The sequence below is a fragment of the Kogia breviceps genome, chromosome 2 (assembly GCF_026419965.1).
Source record: "Kogia breviceps isolate mKogBre1 chromosome 2, mKogBre1 haplotype 1, whole genome shotgun sequence".
Taxonomy (NCBI): Eukaryota; Metazoa; Chordata; class Mammalia; order Artiodactyla; family Physeteridae; genus Kogia; species Kogia breviceps.
The window spans coordinates 13,894,894-13,917,262 of record NC_081311.1 but is presented as its reverse complement, the minus strand read 5'-3'; the positions used below and the strand labels follow the sequence as shown (position 1 = coordinate 13,917,262).

The 22,369-nt window shown below is 41.3% G+C and overlaps 1 protein-coding gene across 3 annotated transcripts in view; it reads left to right on the top strand.

Annotated features, from left to right (window-relative positions):
* ENO4 (enolase 4) overlaps positions 1-22,369 on the top strand; it is a 38,761-nt gene that overhangs the window by 15,325 nt on the left and 1,067 nt on the right. For 2 of the 3 annotated variants that reach the window (XM_067024576.1, XM_059051723.2), the window contains 9 exons: positions 1,345-1,514; positions 1,610-1,741; positions 3,576-3,629; positions 6,766-6,822; positions 9,007-9,174; positions 16,895-17,020; positions 18,359-18,554; positions 20,019-20,086; positions 20,599-20,716. In XM_067024576.1, the coding sequence (XP_066880677.1) occupies positions 1,345-1,514; positions 1,610-1,741; positions 3,576-3,629; positions 6,766-6,822; positions 9,007-9,174; positions 16,895-17,020; positions 18,359-18,554; positions 20,019-20,086; positions 20,599-20,716 (1,089 nt within the window). The remainder of the gene's footprint in view (positions 1-1,344; positions 1,515-1,609; positions 1,742-3,575; positions 3,630-6,765; positions 6,823-9,006; positions 9,175-16,894; positions 17,021-18,358; positions 18,555-20,018; positions 20,087-20,598; positions 20,717-22,369) is intronic. The other variant, XM_067024577.1, reaches the window with a different exon arrangement.

Below are 22,369 nucleotides of genomic sequence, written 5' to 3'. Positions count from 1 at the left end.
GAGCTGCTGCTAGAGCTGTTGCAACAGTGATTTGTGTGTCTGTCCAACTACAACATGCTCCTGGAGGACATGAGTCAGGCCTCATTCAACTTAGCACTGCCAGCACCTCGCACAATGCTGGCAACAAACTAAACATCAGATGAGTGTGGGTTCCATTAAATAAGAAAGCACATGGGCTTCCCTGGTGGCGCAGTGGTTGAGAGTCCGCCTGCCGATGCAGGAGACGCGGGTTCGTGCCCTGGTCCGGGAGGATCCCACATGCCGCGGAGCAACTGAGCCCGTGAGCCATGGCCGCCAGGCCTGCGCGTCCGGAGCCTGTGCGGCCCGCATACCAAAAAAAAAAAAAAAAAAAAAAAAAAAAAAAGAAAGCACAAGAGGTAGGGACCAAAGAGATGGTGAAGCCAAGGTCTCTTATTTCATAGATTTAGATACTGAGGCCCAGAGAGGGGAGGAGTTGCCCAAGGCAGAAGAATCCTGTAAGACCAATCTTCTCCCGGAGGGTGGGCCCGACCACTACTGAATCACAGGCCGAGACCACCAATAGGTGTTCATTTGGTGGTTTCTTCTGACTGATAGTACTCGGAACGTAAGAAGGGAAGAAGTAGGAGGGGACAGTAATTTGCTAAACATTTAATACACGCTGGGTGCTCACACATCTTATTCCACTTGTTTTACCTGCCTGACTCAGGTCAGTAGCTGTGGGGAAGGAGAGGACAGGAGGAAAACTAGAGATTTATTACGGACATTGTGGTACCTGATCAGATGGGGTGGCTGAGAATATGTGAGAGTGAAAGATGGGTGAGGATTCTGGGTGGATGGTTAGATCTGGAAGGAAGTCCTCATAGAAAAGGGCATCCGTTTGGGGTGGGCAAGCAAGATAAGTAGTTAGATATTCACATGAGATATTCAACACGAAGCTGGGTATGGAAGAGCGATGGTAGAACATAGGAAAACAAAGGGTTTGGAATTCAAAGACTGTCCAAATCCTCTCTCTATTCACTTCCTGTTAGGTATTGGGCAAGTCTTTGAACCTAAGCCCCCGTTTAGGTGAGATAACAATATCTGCCCCACATGACTGTTGAAGGATTTAATACTGAATGTTCTAAAATTTCTTAGGCAAAATCCATGGCTAAGGATTATTTGAGCATTAGGGAGTAGTAAGTGACGTCAGACAGAAACTCCTCAGGGGTTGAAGTGGTGAATATTTTCTTGCCATCCTCAGCTTTCAACCTGTCTTTATGCTGGGCCTTCACATCTATAAGTAAAGCATTAAAAAAATATATAGTTTTTTATCATAGTCAAACTTTCTAGAAGGCAATCTTTTATCAATATTTTTTTCTTCAGGGAGGAAGGATACTCTCACGGAAAAACCAGTTATACCCCCAGAACCTGTTGAACCCATACTCTGTGGCAGCATGGCCATAGGAGCTGTGTCACTGGCTGTTGCCAAAGCCAGTGCCATGCTGGGCAATAACCCTCTCTACGTAAACATTGCACTGCTGAAGCACCACCAGGTTAGTGCCCGTTACATTGCTTTACGAGGACCCATGAGTATCTCAAGATGAATGAACCATGTTTCTCATTTCCCCTTGCTTTTCCCCTTTTTCAGCATCAGCCGGCAAAGCTAACTATCCCTCTCCTGATGGTATCTGTGGTCAGCTGTGGGAAGTCATCACCTGGCAAGCTGAATTTAATGAAAGAAGTGATTTGTATACCCCATCCTCGATTAACAGCTAAACAAGTACCTTACATTATCTCAAACTATCTTTTTTTTTTTTAACATCTTTATTTGAGTATAACTGTTTTACAATAGTGTGTTAGTTTCTCCTTTACAACAAAGTGAATCAGTTATACATATACATATGTTCCCATAACTCTTCCCTCTTTTGTCACCCTCCCTCCCACCCTCCCTATCCCACCCCTCTAGGTGGTCACAAGGCACAGAGGTGAACTCCCTGTGCTATGTGGCAGCTTCCCACTAGCTATCTAATTTACTTTTGGTAGTGTGTATATGTCCCTGCCACTCTCTCACATCATCCCAGCTTACCCTTCCCCCTCCCCATATCCTCAAGTCCATGCTCTAGTAGGTCTGTGTTTTATTCCCATCCTACCACTAATCTCTTCATGACATTTTTTTTTTTTTTTTTAAGATTCCATATATATGTGTTAGCATACGGTATTTGTTTTTATCCTTCTGACTTACTTCACTCTGTATGAGAGATTCCAGGTCTATCCACCTCATTACAAAAAAAAAAAAAAAAAAAACCTTCATCATCAATGAGTTTTTAGTGTATTTTCCTAAAGCTTATGACACCAAGGGGAAAGGAATTAAATATAAAATGAGAAAAAAAAATTTAGGAAATTAGGGAAGTGGGACGAAAACAAGACCTCAAACGAAGGAGAACCACATTTAGACCACCTTGGATCTCCAGCTCATCACAACAGTGACTCATGCTAGTGGCTCACAGAGAAGCCACGGGTGAGTGACTCTGCAGGCCTTGATAGTGCTGGAAGGATATTCTTTGGGGCAACTGAGATTTTTTAATTCACTAGTCTATGCACTATGGCTGCAACAAGAGGAAGGTGGCACTTTCATAGCAGCCCTTCTGTTAAGTAGGAACTGCAGGGCCTAGCAGATTGCCTGGCACATAAGAGAGGTTTAGTGCATGTTTATGGAATATGGAATGAAGGAATCCTAAGTGACATCTTTACTACTCAGAGGTTTGTTAGTGTCTCATTGTTCTTCAGTGGCATGAATGAGTCAATATGCCTTTTTAAATCTTCATGAATTATTCTACCCATTAGGCATTCGGGAGAACTAAACATTCGTGTCCTATAGTGGATGTTTACAGGAAAAGTACAGGAAGCTCCATCCTCTCTGGTAGTATATTGACTGATATTTTATCTAAGCTAGTGACAATCATTTTTTTAAATCTCAAGATAATTTCTTTATGATAAAGAATTCTTTTTTAAGGAGAATAGTCATCACCCACTTCTATCAATTTTGGAAGACTAGGATTTATATCTGGCTCACCATCTGTCAGATCATGTTCAGATCCTGGCGCCAGGATCTTTCCTTCAGTTAATATCTGCTATTTGGGTACCAGAGCATTTGGCATGCCATTCGTCATCTGTCTCCATATGCAGATCCCACCATCATCAGAATACATTTTTCTACTTTCTAAGTGACAGTGGATTTATACTAATTCAAACACTGCCATGCAGAATCCCCTGATGACCTGTGACATGTACTGCAAGAAGGTTGGTCAGGAGACCATGAAAGAGAATGAGGTTAATTTGATCCAACCAACTGAACCAGTCAGTTCTGAACAATGAAGAGAGGATAATAAGGAAGAAAAACCTCTCATTCATTTTCAACCAAATAAAATTGAGGGTTGAAGATTAACATTTAATCTTCTGATTTTGTAGGCCATATGTAATTCACTAACCAGGATGCATTATCAGGGAGGGACCCTACAGATTTTCTGGGTTAGAAATAGCCATGTGTGGTATAAGTTTTTATGTTTAAAATTCTAGACTGCAGTTGTGGAAGATCATGGTTATTCTACTTACAGGGTGTGGACATGCTTCTGGAAATTCAGAAACACATTAACAAAACAATTGAAATGGTATGTAAAGAGAATCTGTGGTATCTAATAACTGATGCTTATATACCTAGTAACCAAATTATAGTTCATTATGCAACAAAATCAATATTGTTGTTACAGATAGGAAAACACACGAATTTTCTTTGGGTTTCCCATTTGAGCCAAGCTTATACATTCCTCGTTGGCCATGGGTCCAGTTTCTAATGGAACTTAACAATCTTGTCTTGATTTCTGAGGCAGCTGGCCCTACGCTAAGATCATCCCTTTGGATTTGCAAAGAAAGAAAGGGTCTGGCCCCTAGGATTAGTGAGGGGCAGTTTGGTATAATGGTTAAGGCGCAGTCACTTGTGCCTGCCTAGAATCCTGGTGTTGGGCAAACAAGCACCCTTGGCTGAGCAGCCCTTGAGGGGGAACGTCACAGAGGCAGTATGAGCAGCAGCTGTGTGAGTCAGCGGGTCGTTCCGTCACATTCTAACTGGAGTAATGCACAATGACGTGGCAGGGCTGAGGGACCCAATCCTTGTCTTTTACTTTGGAGTAATACTGCATTTATAGAGAAGTTGCAGAGATAGTGCAGAGAGTTCCCAAATACCCCTCACCCAGTTTCCCCCAAGGCTAACAGGATACATTACCATAGCGTATTCGTCAAAACTAAGAAATCAACATGCTACATTAAACTCCAGACTTTATTTGCATTTCACTGGTTTTTCCACTAATGTCCTTCCTGGGTTCCAGGATCCAATCCAGGACCCAATATTTATTTAGTGTGAGGCTTTTAAGCTACACGATTAGGAAGCACTAGCTCCTTCCCCAGCAGGATGGGGGGCCGAGATAAAATCTCAGTACGACATAAAGGAACTTTAGCTCCAGTGCTATCTTGCCAGCATAGAATATGTGATGGGGGAGGGTGGGGGGGGGCCCAAGCCCTACAGTTGATCAGAATTGCTTTAAGCACCGGTCTGGAGCCAGTTTCCGGGGTGCTTTTCAGGAGGACAACTGTTTTATGGGTGACCAGCCTGCAGAGACTCAGACTTGGACAAGTTAACCCTGACCTTGTATTTTGCTTTGCCCCTTACTAGCTGTGTGACCTTGCGCCAATTATATAACCTCTCTGCCTCAGCCTTGTCGTCTGTAAAATGGGTGTGATACATTGTGAGGAGTAAACGAGCTCAATATACGCAACGTGCTCAGAGCAGGAGCGGACACAGCAGTGAACAGTACGCAGCGGTGGTGGTTATCAGAGCAGGTGGAAGAAGTCCAGCTTAGAATACTAGGGAGCCCGGGACCTCTGAGCTCTCTGCAATCATCCTGACTTCCAGATGTTTCATTATACAATTTTAAACATACAATTGATTTTCAATTATACAAGTAGCTCATGAGTGTTCCTGTGAAAATTCAAACACTGGTAGAGCTAGTCCCCCCTCCCCGCCCCCGCACTAACTCCCCCTCCCTCAACCCCACAGCCACTACTACCCTCGGTTCCAGTCCCATCTCTAGAGGGACTCTAGACCACTGTTAAGAATTTAGTGTGGTCTTCTAGCCTTTCTTTTGTATTTATACACACAGACCCACAGACACCACACATACAAACATATAGGGTGTTTTGTGTTTAAAACCATATAAAATTCTGCACGAATCACTCTACGGGTTGCTTTATTTCTTTGCCCTTTTTATTTGTGTTCATCTTTTACTGATATCTAGGAATTCTTTCTACAGTAAAGGCTTCAATCCTTTCTGCGTGTTATACATATTTTCCTCTATGATGCTGCCTGCCTTTTAACTGTATTTTATGCAGTCATAGGGATTTTTTTCTTCTCCAATTTTGACATAGTAAAATGTATCAATATGTCCTATTCAGGCAGTGGTTCTTAATGGGGAGTGATTTTGCCCAAGGGACGATGATGCCCAGAGACGTTCTGGGTTGTCCCAGCTTGGAGGGTGGGGCTCTCCTGGCATCTAGAAAGCTGAGATCAGGGATGCTGCTACACATTCCTACGATGTATGAGGCAGCCCTCCACAGCAAAGGATTATCCAGACAAAGTATCAAGAGTGCCAAGGCTGAAAATCTCTGCTTTAAGGCTTTGGCTCTTTGCTCAGCTCTGGGCCCAGAGGGTTCAACAGTCCCACATGCCCCTGAGGTATCAGCTTCTTCTGAGTCCCCTGGCCTGACTCTTCTACAGGAGCAAAGGATGTCCCCTTGCTCTGCACTCGACATCACACCCCCTTCCTCCCTGGTTGTTACCTGCATCGCACGTGTCTGCCTCACTAGACCGTGGCTCCCAAGGCAGTGCCTATGCATCTCGTTCACCACTGGATCTCTCCTGCCTGGCACATCAATTTGCTTCCTATGTTATTTTTACCAGGGATAGAAACTTCAGCTGACTCCATAGTGAAAAGATGCAGGATAACTTCTGTACTTGCGTATACTTGAGTGTGTGTGAACCATGTTGATTCTTGACAAACATGCCCCAACTTATACAGCCAATGAATGCCGGGCATTACAGTGCATCCTTTAACAGGTTAAATCCTTGTTACAGCATGCCATCAATACCCCGAACTGTGGAAGCTTCTCCTTGGTAGTTATCTTTGCTTTTAATGTCAGATGACATTACACACCCCAGATTCACCAGATTTAATGACCATGGGCTGCTTCCAAAAGTCAAACCCATCCTGCCAGAGAAGGTGTTTGTACTGTGAGAATATTTAAAACAATATGTTGGGCCTTTAAAAGCAAATGCCACAGTGTGGTTATTCCTTAAGGACAAGGAGGGGACTTAACATCCTCCTGTAAAAAAAGAGTTCCTGCACACAGCAGGAGTCAGGACATGATGAGTGACTACTTACTTATCTAAGTAGAAATGCATGAACATGTATATCCATACCTCATACATGTGATTGGAGGCGGAATGTAAGGATGAACTAGAGGGAACACGTGCCTGATTCTGAGAAACAGTTTGAGGTTTATGAAATTAAAGAGTGGCTGGCCTCATCCGTGTGTGTGTGTGTGTGTGTCTGTGTCTGTGTCTGTGTGTGTGACTTGCAGTGTGACTGGCTCAACCCCAGAGCAGTGGACAGGCCAGAGGACCTGAAGCTCTGCTTGCTGCCCCAGACGAGTCTGAAAATCCCGAGTGATGTGTCTTTATCTTCTGTCTCACAGCCCCCACCTCCAAAACCAGAGACACAAAAAGGTCATAATGGAGGCAGAAGAGGTCAAGTAAGTAAATGTATTTGTTTACCATGCTTCTCTGTGTGACAGTTCATTTCTATATTCCCTGTCCCTTTCCCTTTCCCAGTCATTTTGCTCCAGGATTGGCCTAACACAAATGGAAATCACATGGTGATAACTGCTTCAAGGGGACTAAACCAGGCAACCCCCAGAGCTGGAATATCATTCTGCCCCTGCCTCTCTGGCAACAGGCTGCCAGGCCATCACTGCTTGCAGCTGTCTGGCCAAGTGAAATCTCAGAGGGCTTGGAGAGGCTCTTACGACTAATAGGATTACATGGGAAACCCTCTAGGTGAAGTGCTGGGGAAGATGAATCTCTCTGAATACTAGCTCAAAAGCATATAGGATGTTTTGGCTTTTAATTTTAATACTACCAAAGAAAGAAAGAAAAGGCACAAAAAGATAGCAATTCCTTCATCTGGTCCCCCCAAAGCACGGAGGCACCATTTCAGATGAACCATTGCCAGAGCTCAGATTTTTGCCAGGAGGGTCAGGCAAACAAGCCTGGTTAAAATGGGCTGCAGAGCCTCAGGAGACCAGCTGAACTTGATCAGTCCATCACTTTGGTGACTGTGGGCGCTCTGATAGATACACCTATTATATACCTGACTTTCAGCAATATAGTTAGAACAACCAACAAGAACCCCGAAGATAATGCAGATGGATAAGGGTTGCTCACATATGTGACGTTTGCTCTGAAAACCCTGCAATCACTACCTGGATGTCAGGGACTTCAGGGTGTGTTGGAGTCGTCAGCAAGAAGGACTGGTTAAGGAAGGAGAGGACTTGGTGGAGATAAAAAATGAAGTTCCTCCTTAAACTTGGGAGAGAGAAGAGAAATGTGTGAACAGATAACAGCGGTAAGTAAAATCCTTGACAGGTGTGTATACTAGAATCGGACCTTGCAAGAGAGGCAGGGGCTGGGGAACAAGTAGCAAATCTCAGCTCTGTTCCCTTCATTCCAGCAGGTTGTCTGATGGTATCCTGAGAAACTTAGACCAAGATCAGCCCTTCCTGAGATCAGCTTTACTACTCCCCCCGCCCCCCCACCATTAGAAACAGGATAGATGATAGATTCTAGAGAGGCAGCCATACCAGAATTAGAGGCATGGACTCTAGCTCAACTACCTGGATTAAAATCTGTTCCAAGTTACTCAACTCTCTCTTAAATAGGGATAATAATGGTACCTGCTTCATGGGATTGATGTAAGGAGTAAATGTATTTACTTTACGTAAAGTGTTTAGAATGGTACCTGGCATTTAGTAAGCACCAAATAAGTGATGCTTTCATAGTTTTGAAGACTCCGTAATGAAACTCCTTAACTGACACACAAAAATTTCCCCAACTATTCCTTTGCCAAATAAAAGGTTCCTCACTGACGTTAAAAATGTTGGATGGTTCTTATAATTAACTAGTACTATCATCAGTAAAAATGGGATATTTATACCTACTTTCATGTTTGCTCTTGAGACTGGTACACACACACACACACACACACCCCTTAGTGATACTGTTTCAACTCACGTTAAAATTGCACAGTGACAATTTATGATGCAGGCACATCAAGGCTGACCTTGCAATCGAAGCATATGGCTGCCTTTCCCCTGAGGTCATTTGGGTCCTCAAATCTTCTTCCACTGCAATGCATCCTCAGTGCTACATCCTTTTAGCTGAAGTCTTCAATCCCTTTTAAAATAAAACCTTTACTGAAGGAGAGTTACATTTTAAGTTTTAACAGTTATAGTCTTCTAAAGGAAAATGGCACATAGGTCAGAGCAGGTTTGGAGGAAGAAGGCAGTTAGGGACAGGCAGGACAGACATTTACAGGGACAGCCTGTAGAGTCACCAACCTGGTGGTTATGGCTCAGGTGAGCTCGTGTACAATGATAGAGCCAATAAAGAGATAATAACATGGGCAACTAAAGAGAGCAAAGTGTGTTCCTAGGTCAAATTTGAAAACCGTGGGAGTTAAAAAATTATTCCCGGATACTGAGTCATCAGTCATCTGCCCAAAAATATGCAGAGATGAGTGGGAACTAGGGTCAGGATTAACCGAGAATCAGAGGACCTCGTGTTTGGAGAGCTGTGTCTGGTTACAAACTGCCAACCACTGGAAACCCCAAGAACCTTAATGTGCTATATTTACGTGCATGATTTTCTTGATCCTGAAGCAGCAGATCACTGGCAAGATGTCCCATCTTGGCTGTTTAACCATTAATTATGACACCATAGAGCAGCCACTGCTCCTTATACAAGGAATCTGTGCGAACCTGGGGCTAGAAATGGGAACGAATCTCCATCTAGCCATCAACTGTGCTGCACATGAACTGATGGACTATGTAAGTTTCCACTCCAGAACATTTACTTTTTGTTGCGGTCTCATTGTTTTTAAATTAGAACTCAAAAGAAGAGCCTATCTGTACGTGTTTCCAAAGAAATACTATTTTTAAAGTTAGTATCATGGGAGGGGTCCAAATATACTGGAGTTGAGAAAGGCAAGTTACCTAATGACCAGACAATAACATAACTATATTAACTTTAAAAATTAACAGATATGTCACAATAATTATATATAGAAATTCTATAATAAAAATGACTAAAATGGATTGCTTACATTGAAATCATGAGAACTATTGAAAAATAATTTAACAAACTGGTATGTTCTGCAGAGTACATTCATTTGGTTGGTGAATGTTGAATTGGTCAAGCATAAAAAGTGGGCCAGTTGTAACTATGACTTGATAAGCCCTTCTACACATGTGGTTCTTCGAATTTCTGCTGGTGATTCACTTTTTTTTTTGAATTTTTGAATTTTATTTTATTTATTTTTTTATACAGCAGGTTCTTATCAGTCTATTTTGTACATATTAGTGTATACATGTCAATCCCAATCTCCTAATTCATCACACCACCACCACCCCGCCACTTTCCCCACTTGGTGTTCATACGTTTGTTCTCTACATCTGTGTTCTATTTCCGACTTACAAACTGGTTCATCTGTACCATTTTTCTAGATTCCACATATATGTATTAATATACAATATTTGTTTTTCTCTTTCTTACTTACTTCACTCTGTATGACAGTCTCTAGGTCCATCCACATCTCTACAAATGACCCAATTTCGCTGCTTTTATGGCTGAGTAATATTCCATTGTATATATGTACCACATTTTCTTTGTCCATTCATCTATCGATGGGCATTTAGGTTGCTTCCATGACCTGGCTATTGTAAATAGTGCTGCAGTGAACATTGGGGTGCATGTGTTTGTTTGTTTGTTTGTTTTTGCAGTACGCGGGCCTCTCACTGTTGTGGCCTCTCCCATTGCGGAGCACAGGCTCTGGACGCGCAGGCTCAGAGGCCATGGCTCTCGGGCCCAGCCACTCCGCGGCATGTGGGATCTTCCCGGACCGGGGCACGAACCCTCATCCCCTGCATCGGCAGGCGGATTCTCAACCACTGCGCCACCAGGGAAGCCCACATGTGTTTTTTTGAACTATGGTTTTCTCTGGGTATATGCCCAGTAGTGGGATTGCTGGGTCATATGGTAGTTCTATTTTTAGTTTTTCAAGGAACCTCCATACTGTTCTCCATAGTGGTTGTATCAATTTATATTCCCACCAACAGTGCAAGAGGGTTCCCTTTTCTCCACACCCTCTCCAGCATTTGTTGTTTGTAGATTTTCTGATGATGCCCATTCTAACTGGTGTAAGGTGATACCTCATTGTAGTTTTGATTTGCATTTCTCTAATAATTAGTGATGTTGAGCAGCTTTTCATGTGCTTCTTGGCCATCTGTATGTCTTCTTTGGAGAAAAGTCTATTTAGGTCTTGTGCCCATTTTTGGATTGGGTTGTTTGTTTTTTTAATATTGAGCTGCATTAGGTGTTTATATATTTTGGAGATTAATTCTTTGTTGATTTGTTTGCAAATATATTCTCCCATTCTAAGGGTTGTCTTTTCATCATGTTGTAGTTGCCTTTGCTTTGCAAAAGTTTTGAAGTTTCATTAGGTCCCATTTGTTTATTTTTGTTTTCATTTCCATTACTCTAGGAGGTGGATCAAAGAAGATCTTGCTGTGATTTATGTCAAAGAGTGTTCTTCCTATGTTTTCCTCTGAGAATTTTATAGTGTCCAGCCTTACATTTAGGTCTCTAATCCATTTTGAGTTTATTTTTGTGTATGGTGTTAGGGAGTGTTCTAATTTCATTCTTTTACATGTAGCTGTCCAGTTTCTCCAGCACCACTTATTGAAGAGACTGTCTTTTCTCAGTTGTATATCCTTTCCTCCTTTGTCATAGATTAGTTGACCATAGGTGCATGGGCTTATCTCTGGGATTTCTATCCTGTTCCATTGATCTCTATTTCTATTTTTGTGCCAGTACCATGCTGTCTTGATTACTGTAGCTTTGTATTATAGTCTGAAGTCAGGAAGTCTGATTCCTCCAGCTCTGTTTTTTTCCCCTCAAGACTGCTTTGGCTATTCAGGGTCTTTTGTGTCTCCATACAGATTTTAAGATTTTTTTTTTTCTAGTTCTGTAAAAGATGCCATTGGTAATTTGATAGGGATTGCATTGAATCTGTAGATTGCTTTGGGTAGTATAGTCATTTTCACAATATTGATTCTTCCAATCCAAGAACATGGTATATCTCTCCATCTGTTTGTATCATCTTTAATTTCTTTCAACAGTGTCTTATAGTTTTCTGCATACAGGTCTTTTGTTTCCCTAGGAAGGTTTATTCCTAGGTATTTTATTCTTTTTGTTGTTATGGTAAATGGGAGTGTTCCATCATTTCTCTTTCAGATTTTTCATCGTTAGTGTATAAGAATGGAGGAGATTTCTGTGCATTAATTTTGTTTCCTGCAACTTTACCAAATTCATTGATTAGCTCTAGTAGTCTTCTGGTGGCCTCTTTAGGATTCTCTATGTATAGTATCATGTCATCTGCAAACAGTGACAGTTTTACTTCTTCTTTTCCAATTTGTATTCCTTTTATTTCTTTTTCTTCTCTGATTGCCGTGGCTAGGACTTCCAAAGCTATGTTGAATAATAGTGACGAGAGTGGACATCCTTGTCTTGTTCCTGATCTTAGAGGAAATGCTTTCAGTTTTTCACCACTGAGAATGATGTTTGCTGTGGGTTTGTCATACATGGCCTTTATTATGTTGAGGTAGGTTCCCTCTATGCCCACTTTCTGGAGAGTTTTTAACATAAATCGGTGTTGAATTTTGTCAAAATCTTTTTCTGCATCTATTGAGATGATCATATGGTTTTTATTCTTCAATTTGTTAATATGGTGTATCACATTGATTGATTTGTGTATATTGAAGAATCCTTGCATCCCTGGGATAAATCCCACTTGATCATGGTGTATGATCTTTTTAATGTGTTGTTGGATTCTGTTTGCTAGTATTTTATTGAGGATTTTTGCATCTATATTCATCAGTGATATTGGTCTGTAATTTTCTTTTTTTGTAGTATCTTTATCTGGTTTTGGTATCAGGGTGATGGTGGCCTCATAGAATGAGTTTGGGAGTGTTCCTTCCTCTGCAATTTTTTGGAAGAGTTTGAGAAGGATGGGTGTTAGTTCTTCTCTAAATGTTTCATAGAATTCACCTGTGAAGCCATCTGGTCCTGGACTTTTGTTTGTTGGAAGATTTTAAATCACAGTTTCAATTTCATTACTTGTGATTGGTCTGTTCATATTTTCTATTTCTTCCTGGTTCAGTCTTGGAAGGTTACCTTTCTAAGAATTCGTCCATTTCTTCCAGGTTGTCTATTTTATTGGCATAGAGTTGCTTGCAGTAGTCTCTTAGGATGCTTTGTATTTCTGCGGTGTCTGTTGTAACTTCCCCTTTTTCACTTCTGATTTTATTAATTTCAGTCCTCTCCCTCTTTTTTCTTGATGAGTCTGGCTAATGGTTTATCAATTTTGTTTATCTTCTTAAAGAACCAGCTTTTAGTTTTATTGATCTTTGTTTTCTTTTGTTTGCTATTGTTTTCTTTGTTTCTACTTCATTTATTTCTGCTCTGATCTTTATGATTTCTTTCCTTCTGTTAACCTTGGGTTTTGTTTGTTCTTTTTTTTCTAGTTCCTTTAGGTGTAAGGTTAGATTATTTTAGATTTTTCTTGTTTCTTGAGGTAGGCTTGTATTGCTATAAACTTCCCTCTTAGAACTGCTTTTGCTGCATCCCATAGGTTTTGGATCATTGTGTTTTCATTGTCATTTGTCTCTAGGTATTTTTTGATTTTCTCTTTGATTTCTTCAGTGATCTCTTGGTTATTTAGTAACGTACTGTTTAGCCTCCATGTGTTTGTGGTTTTTACACTTTTTTCCCTGTAACTGATTTCTAATCTCATAGCATTGTGGTCAGAAAAGATGCTTGATATGATTTTAGTTTTCTTAAATTTACTGAGGCTTGATTTGTTACCCAAGATGTGATCTATCCTGGAGAATGTCCTGTGCGCACTTGAGAAGAAAGTGTTATCTGCTTTTTTGGGATGGAATGTCCTAAAAATATCAATGAAATCTATCTGGTCTATTGTGTCATTTAAAAATATATATATTTTTTAAAATTTTATTTTTATTTATTTTTGGTTGCATTGAGTCTTCGTTGCTGTGCATGGGATCTCCCTAGTTGTGGTGGGCAGGGGCTACTCTTTGTTGTGTTGCACGGGTTTCTCATTGCGGTGGCTTCTCTTGTTGTGGAGCATGGGCTTTAGGCGCGTGGGCTTCAGTAATTGTGGCATGTGGGCTCAGTAGTTGTGGCTCACGGGCTGTAGAGTGCAGGCTCAGCAGTTATGGCTCACGGGCTTAGCTGCTCTGCGGCATGTGGGATCTTCCTGGACCAAGGCTCGAACCCGTGTCCCCTGCATTGGCAGGTGGATTCTTAACCACTGTGCCACCACGGAAGTCCCTATCGTGTCATTTAAAGCTTGTGTTTCCTTATTAATTTTCTGTTTGGATGATCTGTCCATTGGTGTAAGTGAAGTGTTAAAGTCCCCCCCCAATTATTGTGTTTCTGTCGATTTCCTCTTTTATAGCTGTTAGCAGTTGTGTTATGTATTGAGGTGCTCCTATGTTGGGTGCATATATATTTATAATTGTTATATCTTCTTGGATTGATCCCTTGATCATTATGTAGTGTCCTTCCTCGTCTCTTGTAACATTCTTCATTTTAAAGTCTATTTTATCTGATATGAGTATTGCTGCTCCAGCTTTCTTTTGATTTCCATTTGCATGGAATATCTTTTTCCATCCCCTCACTTTCAGTCTGTATGTGTCCCTAGGTCTGAAGTGGGTCTCTTGTAGACAGCATATATATGGGTCTTGTTTTTTTTTTTTTTTTTTTTTTTTTTTTTTTTTTGCGGTATGCGGGCCTCTCACTGTTGTGGTCTCTCCCGTTGCGGAGCACAGGCTCCGGACGCGCAGGCCTGGTGGCCATGGCTCACGGGCTTAGTTGCTCCGCGGCATGTGGGATCTTCCCGGACCAGGGCACGAACCCGTGTCTCCTGCATCGGCAGGCGGATTCTCAACCACTGCGCCACCAGGGAAGCCCTGGGTCTTGTTTTTGTATCCATTCAGTAAGCCTGTGTCTTTTGGTTGGAGCATTTAATCCATTCACATTTAAGGTAATTATCAATATGTATGTTCCTATTACCATTTTCTTAATTGTAATGGGTTTGTTTTTGTAGGTCCTTTTCTTCTCTTGTGTTTCCCACTTAGAGAAGTTCCTTTAGCATTTAGTGTAGAGCTGGTTTGGTGGTGCTGAAGTCTCTTAGCTTTTGTTTGTCTGTAAAGCTTTTGATTTCTCCATTGAATCTGAATGAGATCCTTGATGGGTAATCTTGGTTGTAGGTTCTTCCCTTTCATCACTTTAAATATGTCATGCCACTCCCTTCTGGCTTATAGAGTTTCTGCTGAGAAATCAGCTGTTAACCTTATGGGAGTTCCATTGTATGTTATTAGTCATTTTTCTCTTGTTGCTTTCAATAATTTTTCTTTGTCTTTAATTTTTGCTAATTTGATTACTATGTGTCTCGGCATGTTTCTCCTTGAGTTTATCCTGCCTGGGACTCTCTGTGCTTCCTGGACTTGAGTGGCTATTTCCTTTCCCATGTTAGGGAAGTTTTCAACTATAATACCTCAAATATTTTCTCGGGTCCTTTCTCTCTCTTCTCCTTCTGGGACCCCTATCATGAGAATGTTGTTGCATTTAATGTTGTCCCAGAGGTCTCTTAGGGTGTCTTCATTTCTTTGCATTCTTTTTTCTTTATTCTGTTCCGTGGCAGTGAATTCCACCATTCTGTCTTCCAGGTCACTTATCCGTTCTTCTGCCTCAGTTATTATGATGTTGATTCCTTCTAGTGTATTTTTCATTTCAGTTATTGTAGTGTTCATCTGTTTGTTAATTCTTCTAGGTCTTTGTTAAACATTTCTTGCATCCTCTCGATCTTTGCCTCCATTCTTTTTCCGAGGTCCTGGATCATCTTCACTATCATTATTCTGAATTCTTTTTCTGGAAGGTTGCCTATCTCCACTTCACTTAGTTGCTTTTCAGGGGTTTTATGTTGTTCCTTCATCTGGTACATAGCCCTCTGCCTTTTCATCCTATCTTTCTGTGAATGTGGTTTTCGTTCCACAGGCTGCAGGATTGTAGTTCTTCTTGCTTCTGCTGTCTGCCCTCTCTCACTTTTTAAATATAAAAGTATTTCCAAGTTATTGAAGTTTTTGGAGAATAATTAATAATAGTAATTAATGTCAAATTCAGGGCACATGACCAAATACAATTCCACTTTGTGATTCTTTTAACTTCAGAGTAAATCTTGAATAGTATATAAGAAACCTTAAGTTTCAGCTGACTTCTACAAGTTTTTACTTTCCTAAAGAAACTAAGCACATAAAGGAATATTTAATGTAATTTCGTATTCTTCACATAATGATTGGTTCCTAGGCATACCAGTAAGAAAAATAATTGCATATTTTCAACAGCAACGTATACCAAGAACTATGAAAATACTGACTGCTGGTGTAAACTAGAATGGGTATTTCTTGCTTATATTCAGTAAAATGCTTTAGCTTGATATCAGATAATTCTTACAGTGTTAGTCCAAAATCATTATCATTTCCTCTCTGACAAGATAGGATTGCATATGTTTTGCAGTATAGAAACTGAGAGTTCTTGCTGCTATATTTTACGTGAAAAGAAGTATAGAATCTTTTCAATGATGGACTTGTTAGGAACCTGCTTAATTCCAATGGAATCCATTCTATTAGCAGCAACAGGAAGGCATTAATAAACCAAAGAGCCATTCTGGTCCATTCCACCTCCCTCCCAGTACCTAAATATCCGAGGTGCCATCCCTGGACACAGACTTGGACCGGACATAAGGGTGCTGTGTTTGCAGAGACTACACTAGATCCTCCAGCTTCATTTACTCCTATGCTTAATGACTTGGGGGTGTTCTAGACTTCAAATGAATGGGTTGCACTAGAACTCCACTTTCAAAACAGTATTGTTACTACTAGAACTTGCATGCTTGCCTTCACGTAAGTCTCTTTACATTTCATATTGGTTGTTAGTATCTCAAAAGCTTAGTCCCACTTTCAAATTTTAGAATATTCACAGTAAACAAGCTATTCATTCACTGTGAGCTGAACAGTGGTAGTTCTAGTGAGTAGGCAGGTCTGCACTGCTATTCTGTTTATGAATTTATGTTATTGCCCATCTATCCAAGCAGTATCTGGCACCACGTTATAAAACTTAAGTAAGAAATTACTCCCCTCCTACTCTTCACTCATTTTTCTGTGTGGAAGGCTTCATCTGAAGTCAGTGGGAAGAGATCTATGAGGCATCCAGAGGAATGCTGACTTGATTTTCCCAGGTTGACATTTAACAGATATTTAAAGTAAAATGCATCAACTTCTCAGGTGAATGTGGCCTGGAAATAATGTTTGCAGTCTTTTATATGAAATGAATGAAAATGAATTTGAATCACATCTTTAATGTTTGAAGAATTCACCTTTTATCCTTTAATATCTTCCTTATACTTATCAGAGTAAAGGAAAGTATGAAGTGGTGATGGGAACCTACAGAAATGCAGCTGAGATGGTTGACCTGTATGTGGAGCTGATCAACAAGTTCCCTTCAATTATTGCCTTAATTGATCCTTTCACGAAGGAGGTAACAGGATTCAACTTGAATTTTATAATAAAACAGAATAAACTATTTCTTTTGGATCTGTAGATTTGAAATGTGTTGTAATTTGGGCTGGGGCTGAGTTGCTTTATTTTGGCATTGATGAGAAAAGGCACTTACTAAGCAAATGAATAGCAGAAACACATAGGAGTGTGCCTGTCTGCAGAATGAAACAAGTATCCCCCGGCGCTTCAGGAATACCTGTGTATTTACAAGCAGCCTGACTGATGGCAGGCGAGCCCAATGTGCTAGCTGGTGCCTCAGTAGGTTAATCACATATCACTTCCAAGTACTCATGGAAACAGGACTTCAACTAGGCCAAATGTTTTTTAAACCTAAATCCAGTTACTATGCATGCATAGACGTTACAAAGCCATATTTTTAAAAGGTGTGAGATATTGAGGTTTCTGCTTTATTCACACTAATGCATCTGACAAGGGTTGTTTATGTACCACAGAACTCTCTCTTCCTAACCGACTTAAACTTCAGAACTTACATTCTTGATTTTATGAATTTGAGAACCATTAGATATAGTGAGCAGGTACCCTCTTTGACACAACTCACCTATTTGAATTTGAGGGACAAAGAGTGCTGGATCTTACTGGAGCCCCAGGCTCTCTCAGTCCCATCTTTCCTTTCACAGCCTGTGCTACACCCCAGCACTTGTGCAAGATGCTGAGCCTAGTTCTTTAATCCTGCCAGACCTATCTTAAGTTTCTTGTCCCAAGGCTCTGGCCACAGCTCTTTTTAATGCGATAAGATGTACCTGCATGGTCTGTTCTAATGGGACAGGTTGAAATCTGGTACAATGGCTGGGAAGACTGTAGATTACTATTTAAATAATGAGCATTTCATTTCATTTAGTGGTCTCACCAATAAAAAATAGGGGTGTTGGGAATGAGGGTCTACATCCCTGCAGCCTCATTTCCTTCAGTTGCCTTTTTACCAGAAAACACACTAAAATCTCATAACCAGCCAGTCTTCAGCAGCATCATGGATAACACAGTGGGTAGGAAGAGCCTGTGTTTGAAGGACATCAGAATTAATGAGGGGAATAGCATTTAATGTGTATTAACATTTTATTCACTAGATCTTCAAGCTCAAATTTAATCACTCTACGTTTCTGTTCCATGAAGCCCGTTACTTTGTGTGGCTGTGGTATGGGCAACATGAAGCCGCAGATGCGAACAAACCAAGCCCCCCACCCCTGTCTTGTGTGCCTCAGAAAGAAAGGTGTATAACTGATTATGTGCTGTATGATCCCTGTCGTTTTGTGATGATGTCCCATACGTTGTAATGATCAATTCTTAAATATTTACCCAGGACTCTGAAGAGTGGAACAGCACCTACAATGCTCTTGGTTCCAAGTGTTACATAATTGCAGGCACCGCATCCAAAAGCATCTCTAAACTTCTAGAGGATGGGAACATCGGCGCCCTCAGATGCAGCGGGCTGATCGTAAAACACACAAATCAAACTACGATGTCTGACTTGGTGGAAATGACCAATCTTATTGACAGTGAGTAAAAGTATAGCTCTGAAAGACTCATAATGAACTTAAGTATGCAGTGTATCAGTTAATAAAAAGCATGGAAGAAAAAAACACCCCAGCCATTTGTGAGTGATTCGGTACTGGAAAACGAAATGCAGCTTACTACTGACTCACTTCATAATGTTCCAGTAACAGCCCTGCCCGGGGGCCTCCCCTTCAGGGACGGCTACCGCCAACAGGTGGCTGAGGCCACAGCCCTCTCAGCTTCACATGACACCACAGTGATTTTTTTTCAATCACTAGCCCACAATGGCTTTTTCTCAACTCCTCAAAAGTTTCAAACTTTTTACAGCCTTGAGGTCTTTTAACATGCTGTTCCTTTGGCCTAGAATGCTTTGCCCTGTACCATTTAGTTGCCTAACTATTCCTCCAGGTCTTTTTTGCCTTAAATGAAACCTCTTCAGATCTATATGCCTTCCCTGACTTCCCCCACCCCTCACTGGCTGCTCTGAACCTTTCGTATCCTATATTTTCAATTGTAGTACTGGTCGCAATTACTTATAGGCTATTGAATGTCTGGTATCCTCCACTAGACTGTAAATTCCCAGGAGTTCATGGGAGCTTTGTTCACTTACGCACAGGGCCTGAAACATGCATATCGTGAGTGGGTCTCAGGAACGAGGCAGCAGGCTGGTCTCAGACCTGGGGCAGGACTCAGAGCGAGCCTGGCAGCCAGGGGCCTGGGGGTGCCAGAGGATGGAATGAAATGGCTGTAGTCCCTTAGCCTGCAGGCTGCCCTGGTCTACGGCCCAGGCAGGGTGGCATGCAGGTGGTGGATGGAACGCCCCAAGGCCTGATCTTTCCTCCTGGGCCTACCTCTCAGCAGCCATTCTGTCATTCACTCCAGATTGCTGCTGTAACTCCTGCCTGTAAGACACAACTCTGTCACCATAGGAGAACTTTGGCTTGCAGTCTTGTAGACTGTGCAACTTTTAAGGGGTTTTGAGTTCTTCAAGTGATTGATTAAATACTATCAACACTGCTTTCCTAATAAGTCAACATTCAGAACGACAGATTCCTTTATTTAGGCATATGATGCCCTTGCACTTACTGTATATTTTGACTCAAAGATGCACATTGAACATGATTGACCTTGAATTGTGTCTTACAGCTTAGAAATGCGTCAGTCTAATTTGAGCATTTTTCCTCTACAGCGGTAATAATGGTGCCTCTTACAATTATGGTATGTTAAATTTGATGAAACATGGCATTCATTTAGTATTTATCATCTGAACTCCTGCAAAGGGGTAAACAGATAAAATCAGGGTAATAAAAATGCAAACGTTTGGGTTAGAATTCTCAGGTGGTCAAATAATTGACTCTTTGCAGTTTTAAATCTCTGGCAAATTCTAAATTTTGATCCCAGAGGCTCATATATTTGATGATTGTTTCCATACCATCTCAAACTGAAAAGAATTCCTCTGTTTATAGGTAAGAAGCACATCGCTGTCTTTGGAAGTGCAGACGGAGAGTCGTCTGATGACAGCCTTGTTGATTTGGTAAGTGCTGAAAACCGGTCAATTGCAGAATTGCCAAAACACTGCTTTTATCCCGAATTGGTATTTCAGAGAAAGGCGGTCTTTGGCAGAGAAAGTCATGTAACCTTTTATGAAACAGACTTGCTTCCTCCCAGACAGCTAATCTTTGAACTTTTAAAAAGAAGAACAATTGAAGTCCTGGTAAAATGATGAGCACACTTAAATGACTGGGGTGTGCACTTGCAATCTTACCTCCTAAAATGAAGTAAGAAAGGCCAGAAGGTTCTTAGATAAAAATCAGCATGCTTACATGACTAGTAGAGCATCTGATGTACAGTCACACTATCTCTTTACCTTTGACACTTTCAGCTTATAAGCAGGCCACTTTACTCATGTAACAAAATGAGAAATTAGCTTAATGAGAGTAAAAACAAAACAGCGCACAGGGGCAGTGTCCTTTCTCCCTAAAGAACTGTTTGTAGTTTAGCGAAATATGACTCCATTTAAAATAAGCTGTTCCCCCATCTCTTTAGGCCGTTGGACTTGGTGTCCGGTTTATCAAGTTGGGAGGTCTTTCTCGTGGCGAACGGGTGACCAAGTACAATCGCCTCTTTACTATAGAGGAAGAACTTGTCCAGAATGGAACACTGGGTATGTGCTGCTTTCTTGCTTAGTTTCACTTAGCCATGAATAAGAGAACAAAGATTGGGAGATGGGGGAATAGAAGTCTCTCGGCAGGAGGGCAGGGAAATCCAAAGACTATAAATAAGTGCTGACAAAACTAGGATGCCATTTGCCACGTGTATTGTTTTCTTAATGGATTATCTATTTACCTGAATGTTTAAACCTCTAGCCCTAATCTTGATGAATAGGCTGTGTGATGCTTTTCAATAGACTTAATTGATTGGAATTTCCAAGCCTACCTTTTGTTATGGTCCACATTATACTTAAAGTTTTTCTGCACAGCCCAGGAAAGTTAAAGGTGGATGTTTTCCTGGTGGTTCTTGGCAACAACTCGTTTTACTCAAGTAGACAGCATGTTAACTTAATGTACCTTGGAAAGGCTATGGTCTCAAGAGAGAGGAACCAATCATTCACGACATCAAACTTTGTAAATCCGCATGGGTAGAAGCACCTTATGTACTGGCTAATTGGAGAGCAACACCCCAAATATACATTTTTACTCTCTATATTACTGACTGTGATAGCCAAAACAAAGCACGCAAAGACATTTAAAGAGACCAGGGCTTCCCTGGTGGCGCGGTGGTTGGGAGCCCGTCTGCCGGTGCAGGGGACACGGGTTCGTGCCCCGGTCCGGGAGGATCCCACGTGCCGCGGAGCGGCTGGGCCCGTGAGCCATGGCCGCTGGGCCTGCGTGTCCGGAGCCTGTGCTCCGCAACGGGGGAGGCCGCAGCAGTGAGAGGCCCACGTACCGCAAAAATAAATAAATAAATAAAGAGACCAATAGTTGTCTTTGAAATTCTAAAACTATTTTGTATTTTAAAATAGAATTGATATACTGCAAAAAATAGTACGTTAATTAAGCAGTGCTGACATACTTGTATACCATAAATGAAACTATTAAATGAGATAGATGTATTATAGAATGTATTGTGGAACACACCAATTATTGAACATGAAAGGAAGGAAGTCCTACTTTGTGACACAGTAATAGGCATTTTTTTAAAAGCGACCAAGAGAAATAGTAATTATTAATCTGTCACGTTTAACATAGGTAATGACTTTGTTTTCTAGAAAACAAAGATATAATTGGGAGACTATTTCTAAGTCATGCGAGGGCAGTCAAAAGTTACTTTGTATTGTTTAGTGTGTAACATGAAGGCTTGTTTTTTCAAATAGGTAAAATTATACTGTTCCTACATATCAGTCTGATTATTTTTTTGTCATCCTGACTTGTGGAAGCTTTGGGTTCCTTCAGTGACCTATCACATTTCCAGCCAGACTTCACCACAAGGGAAACAGCTGCTTCAGGGCATCAAAAAGGACTCTAGTGACTGGAGGCCCAGCCCCTCCCTGGTGACAGTGCCAGCCCCTGAACATTCCGGAATGGATTAGCAGATTAATGAGGATTTCACTGACATTGGCAGTGGTCAATAAATATGAAGGGGACCAAAAAACTGGGAAACCAAATCACTGCACTGAGAGATTGAGTAGGAAATCTTGTCAAAAGCTCAGTCATTAAAACACTGTCCCTGCCCGGAAACACGTGGAACCTGACTGGAATAGTCTTAAGTCCTCAGTGGTTTTCCTTGGAATAGTTAGTTGGCAATGGTCTGTCTCACG